The 6404-nt window shown below is 52.7% G+C and overlaps 1 protein-coding gene across 1 annotated transcript in view; it reads left to right on the forward strand.

Annotated features, from left to right (window-relative positions):
• The window catches only part of PASD1 (PAS domain containing repressor 1), a 27614-nt gene that overhangs the window by 19545 nt on the left and 1665 nt on the right, over positions 1–6404 (forward strand). The window contains 9 exon segments of the mRNA XM_035891945.1: positions 571–660; positions 1434–1543; positions 2048–2134; positions 3057–3215; positions 3764–3964; positions 4685–4887; positions 5672–5764; positions 6241–6401; position 6404. The exon segment at position 6404 is cut by the window's right edge and continues 43 nt beyond it. Coding sequence (XP_035747838.1) covers positions 571–660; positions 1434–1543; positions 2048–2134; positions 3057–3215; positions 3764–3964; positions 4685–4887; positions 5672–5764; positions 6241–6401; position 6404 — 1105 coding nt within the window.

The following is a 6404-nucleotide window of genomic DNA, read 5'->3' on the forward strand; positions in this document are numbered from 1 at the left end:
GTTGTAGGGAGTGATAAGGTCTCCCCTCAGCCTCCTCTTCTCCAGGCTGAACACCCCCAGGTCCCTCAGCCGCTCCCCATCAGCCTTGGGCTCCAGACCTCTCACCAGCTTCATTGCCCTTCTCTGGAAACGGTCCAGCAATGCAATGTCTTTCCTGTAGTGAGGGGCTCAAAACTGAACCCAGCATTCAAGGGGCAGCCTCAGCAGTGCTGAGCACAGGGGGACGATCCCTTCCCTGGTCCTGCTGGCCACACTGTTTCTGATACAAGCCAGGATGCCCTTGTCCCTCTTGGCCACCTGGGCACACTGCTGGCTCATATTCAGCCAGCTGTTGACCAACACCCTCAGGTCCCTTTCTGCCAGGCAGCTTTCCAGCCACTCTTCCCCAAGCCTGTAGCATTGCATGGGTTGTTGTGACCCGAGTGCAGGACCTGGCACTCAGGGTGATCCTGAGGGTTCTGTCTGCATGGGGATACCTGAAGGCTTTAGAGTGGATGTTGAGGGGCTGACCTAATAGTGCACCAGGATTTGGTGGTGTGGTGCTGCAGTGCTGGCCCTCTATGCACCCAGCCTTTTACTTCTCTCTGCCAACAAGTGGTCAGTCGCTGTCATCCCACAGCTCCCGGCGCTCCTCGCACACCGCTCTCTCCGACTCCGCATGTAGGTGCCAGCACGGGAGTGAGGAGTGGGCTGGAGGGCAGAGCAGCCTCCAGAATTGCTGGGGTTCGGCTGGGAGTGGCCAAGTCAGGGCGGGAGGGGGTTGCTCCACACTGGGACCAGTGTACTGTGCCGTAACAAGTTATGGAACGGCAGCAGAGCCACGGCCACGTGCTGCCTCCTCCCTCTTAGCCCACTGCCAAGGTGGGAGCAGCTTTCCTCCCATTTGCTACCACCTAAGGGTTGTGGTGGTTTGCTCACACAAACCTAAGGGTTGTGGCTCAGGGGGACAGGAGCTGACTCCCTAAGCTGAAGCAATTTGATTGAGCCCTGAACCTCACTGACAAAACTTTTATTATGGGGTAGTTTTGTCCCTGATGATAAACCCCTGCAGAAGGAGTGCAGAAGGTGCCTGCCTTGCTGGCAGCTTCATGCCGGGTCCCACGAGTGTCCTCCCCTACCCCAGGGGCAGGAGCCAGGTGACCGCAGTGCCCATGCGGGGCCAGGGGCAGGAGCTGACTCAGGGGCTTTTCTTTAAGTACTTACCAGGATGAGAGTGGGAAAGCTAGAGACACCCATGAAGGGAAGGCTGAAAATGGGGCTTTAGCATCAGAAGGGAACCCCACGAGTCAAGCGGAGAGCGGGAGGGATCATGGAGAGGCAGTTTGGGGACCCGGTTTGGCAGCGTTTGGGTCGCTGCTCATCTGTGTGCGTGGCTTAGCCAGGGTACCCAGGCACGGGTCTGCCATATCACAGTAAACCATCTCTTTTTCCAGCCACGTCGTCCACACGACACACGGACACCAGCACGCCCACCCGGCCATCGGTGCCAGGGGGGCAGGCAGAGAAGGCAGCCCTACGGCTGGCACCGGCGGGAAGCGCTCAGGTTGGTGGTTCCTGTGAGCAAGAGCCTTTCTGATGCCTTTTTCTGATGCAAAGAAATGAGCTTGCCAAACCTTGGGCTCGCCCTCAGAGAGGCTGGATCCCCACCTCTGAGTGTGCAGGGCCTGAGCATGGGGTTTCCTGGGGCTGTGGGGAATGCTGGTGGCCAGCAGAGCTGGTGGAGAGCTGCTAGAGGCTCCTCTGCTGCCTCCTTTCAGGGTTCAGTTTGCTCCTCTAGGCCAAACACCTTCTCACACTGTGAGCCTGCTTTTCTTGGGGTTTATACACGTGAAATGGCCTTTGTCCAAAAACAGATGCTGACACTGAGGATTTGCAATGTGCAGGAGGCATGCAGGAGCTTAAATCCCCCCTTCAAACTCATCCTCAGATCTCCCCGTGGGGTTGTCTAATTCCCAGCACTTGTCCATCACCCGTTTGAGCTGGTATTGCACCAACTCTGCACTAGAGGTGCTATGGACCTACAGTAAGGCAAACTTTTCATTCCCAGGCCATAGCAGCTCCTCAAGGCCCTGGTGAACACCTCCCTCAGCACCCCGTGGCTCAGCCGGCATTCCCCTCCCAGCACGCTGTGATGGTACGTCATTGATTTTTGTTAAACGCGCTGGTATGGCCAGTCAGCGGGGCAGACTCCATGGCTCCCGTTCACTGCTCTTACCTCCTTGCTGGCTGGTCCCGGTGTGGGGGCAAGGTTTCGGTGCCCTTTCTGTTGCCGTTACTGAGATTTACCCGCAACCGAAGTATTGCAACTGCTTATTTCAGCGAGGAGACAGCAGGTAGGATTCCCAAGGCAATAGCTTAGAAGAAGGTTTACACTTGTCAAAACCATTGGGGCGGCTGAAGGCTCGTCTCTGAATTGCTAGCAACTGACTGCAGGCTGATATGGTGCTGAAGAGTTTTATTGCCCTGGTAGAGGACAGGGATGTCATGGAAGGTTTGAGTTAGGCCAGAAAAATTTAAAAAAACACACAATAAGAATGTGGGAGTCATAAACCATAACTATGAGGCCTGTTTTCAGAGCTTTGAGGTCAGTGTAGCAAACATTTGGACTAAAATACAGGGATTGAAGATGGCCAACATGGGTGTGAAGGGTGGTCCCAGGGTGGGATTGCAACGTAACCTGGGGCTGGAATTTGGCAAATATAATGAGCAGCATAGCGGAAAGCCAAGGGTTAGCATGCACGATCTGCCCCCACTCACAAGTGGCCCGAAATCAGCAGGGTGTCAGACTGAAGGGACAGGGCAGCCCCGTGCATGGACACTACGTATGTGCAGAAATTGAACAGACCAAGATCTGGAGTGAGGCACTGAGTATGAGCCAGTGGTGCTGCTCTGGAAGTACAGCGGTGCTGGGGTTAAATACACAATTGCCATCTTTTGTCAGCATCGTATTTTCTGTGGCAAAAGCTGAATAGCAGTTGTTTTTCTGAAGCCAGCATCACTACGAATGTGAGTAGCAGAGCTGGTCCAACCCCATGACCTTGTTCTGTTTTCCACAGCCGGTGTACCACTTCCCGACCCAGCTGGGGATGATGCACCAGCTGAAAGAGCAGCTGGAGGAGAGGACACGCATACTGCAAGCTGACATCAAGACGCAGCAAGAGGAGCTCCATGTCATCAAGGAGCAGCTCCAGCTAGTGCAGGACTCCAACCTGCAGGTACCCACTGCCCCTGGGGTTCCCAAACCCACAAACTATTTGCTTTGCCTTTGAGCACGCAGATCGGTAACAAAATCGTTAGTGGCAAAGGCATTTAGAAATGAGCTCTGGATAAATTGGGAGTTTGGTCGCAGATGTGGGAGTCATGTCTCCCAAAAGATGAGCGTCATCAGTATCTGCTTAGGTACTGAATCATTAATTTTCATGATTTATTAAAAAACAATCCCAAGCTAATCCGAAGTGCCCCTGCACAAAAAGCCTGGCGGGTTGGTGGCTGGTTAGTGCTGCTGGATCCCCAGTGCCATTCCTGCAAAATGCAGTGGCTATAATGGAGCTGGAACGGTCGTGGCTCTGAATAAATATTTGGGCACAAGCTAACATTTGATTTTCTATTATTCATGATTCACTTTGCCCCTGGATTTAGAGATGTTGCTGCTGCAGTGCTGTATATGTTGATAGAGACAGCCTGGGAGCCGGAGCTGGTATCTCCCAGGCAGTACCCCCCCACACACGAGCTGTGACAACTCATGTGCCTCTTTTATTTAAAGATGCTGATGCAGCAGCCGATCCCCATCGTCTTTAACAACGTGCAGCACCCAAGCCCCAGGAGGCCGCCGCCAGGGACGCCCAGGCAGAGCACGGCCAAGAAGTCACAACAGCAAGGCCTCGTGGGGATGAAGCACTACTGTGGCACCCACCTGCTGTCACCGCGACAATGCCTCAGGGACCCCTGCGGCACGGCCGCCCAGGTTGCTGGCTGCTTCGTTGTCTTCATCGTCCCCCTTCCCGGCTTTTTAAATACTTGTCTCCCCCCTCCCCGTGGTCCTGCACATCTCCTCTGCTCTGTAGCTGGCATTATGAAAGTCGAGAGCCAGTTGTGAATGGTGTCGTTCAGCTGTAAAAATAAAAGCCAGGTAGCCTAAAAGCACGAAACCCTGGGGACTGCTGGAGCCGTCCTGGTGACCGGAGAGGAACTGAGTGGGAGGTTTGGACTCTCATTTGTTTCTGCTTGAGATTGCAACACGATTGCAACATGAGGCTCATTCGTAGCCAGTGAGAGTTGTGCCTTTGTAACATGGGGAAGTAGGCATAATTTTTAAAGATTAATTTTCTTCTGCCTGAGAAGTCTTGGAAGACAGCTTTGAAAAACAAGTTTGTCATTGCTAGACCTAAATCCACTTCAGATTTGCAGTCCTCCTCCCCTCTTAAGCTGGTCTTTTCTCCCTTGAGCCTTGCATGCCCTTACCCTTGTACTCTGGTTTCCCCAGAGATCATCTGCTCCAGCCACTGGGGCAATAAATGCAAACAGGTTGGATGTCCTGAATAGATACGCTGTTCCTGCTGCTGTGTTCAGGGAGAACATCCTACTGTTCCTTCTGCTTTTCCCATCTGCATACTAGAACCAGTTATTTTAGCCTTCTGTTAGGGAGCTTTAAAAACTTACCTGGGTATCTATGTCTTCATTTCAGGTACAGCAGCAGCAGCAGCACCTAATGAGGGGAAACCAAGCCCAGCAAACCTGTCTGCCAGGGCCGACGAGCATTTCAGTGCCCCTCTACAACAACCCCACGGTGTTTTCGCAGCCGCATCCCATTACAGTGGCTGCACAGATGCCGACCGACGGCAGCGAAAGGCAACCGCAGCCCGACTACAGCCAGGACAGGAACCTCAGGTACAAATGCAGCCCTGCTGGGATGGCGGTGACAGAAAATAGCAATACCTGGGCGGCGGGGAGGGCAGGCACACCCGGGCTCAGGGAGGTGACAGTCTCTGGGTGCCACTGCAGGGGCGTAGGGATGTTCCCTCCTGCAGAGATCTGAGTTAGTGGTGAGCCAGGTGTGCATGCAAGCAGGGTGCTGGGCACACCATGCCGTACCCTCAGGGGCCTGAGAGCCTTTTCTCTCCATATTTCCATAAATTTCCATAAATTGTCCGTGTAGCTCAGTAACCTTTGGACATCTGCTGCTGTCAGAGGGACTGAACAGGAAAAACTAGCAGGGACAGCCTTTCCCAAACCTGTGCCTGCTTGATCTGAAGCTCCCGTCTTTTCTCCAGCCAGGACAAGTACCATGGCAAAGCCATTTTTCTTTTATACAACGCTGGAAATGTTGCATAAAACATATACAACTGCCCCAAATTATTCAGCCACCTTTCAGGGAGGTACCTGCAGACACTGCCTCCAGGATCCAGCTATTTCAAAATGTTGTGTAAGGAAACAAGATAAACCCTAGAGGTCTCACCATCTATAAAATGTATTTCTTACATGAAAGATTTAGCAAGTTTCAGCTCACCTCTGCGAGCGCATTAGACAAAGCGATAATAATAAGCACCCTATTTCATCAGCTTTGTTCAGGGTGATGGTTTGTATGCTTTCAGGGAGGATTTTCAGGGATTTGTTCCTGGGGAGTTTGGACCTCTCCCTTCCCTGACCATCCCCTGTTCTTCCTCCACCGCAGGATGCTGTTGGATCAGTCTATCCAAGCCATGATGCCCGCCGCCAACGGCAGTGGCCAGTCCACGCAGAGCAGTGCCAGCAGGCAGCAAGGAAAGTGAGTCTGTGCTGACCCTTCTTTTCATGCAGGCTTTTAGCAGGGCACTTCATGGCGCTGAAAATCACTTTGAAAAACTTGCACGTGATCACGCAAACACAGTCTCAGTCTTAAAGGAAACAAAAGCTCAGCTGGTTAGGAGAAAAAGCAATGAGAACATTTTTTAATTACAAAGAACTTCATGATAACTAAAATGCTTTGCAAAAATATTTTTTAACTGTTTTCTGACTTTTGCAAAGCTTAAAATGCCTAATCAAGTCATGGAGGAGATATACAGCCTTAAAAACCTTAATTAATAAACCCTCTGCAGTTCCAGTCCATGCTTGATGGGGAGGGGGAAACCTGGGGCCTGCTTTCACCAGGCTCTGCAGGGTTGGACAGACCCTGCTCCAGTCTGGTTCCTGGGCTCCCCAGGGCCTGCTCCGGTGGTGGGTCTGGGTTTGGGTTCTCACACCTTATTCTCCTCCTCGTGGCAGATTCGTTGCAGAGCAGCAGATCTTGCCTCCCCCAATACAGATGCAACCGGTTACCTGTAGCACTGTCCGACCTGCAGCCCCATCGCCCGTTTTCTCCCCGTCACTGATGATCCCACACACCAGCTTCACGTCCCACCAGGCAAACACACCGGTTCATCTCCACC

Source organism: Egretta garzetta, unplaced genomic scaffold, assembly GCF_000687185.1.
Source record: "Egretta garzetta isolate BGI_Z169 unplaced genomic scaffold, ASM68718v1 scaffold53, whole genome shotgun sequence".
NCBI classification, from domain to species: Eukaryota; Metazoa; Chordata; class Aves; order Pelecaniformes; family Ardeidae; genus Egretta; species Egretta garzetta.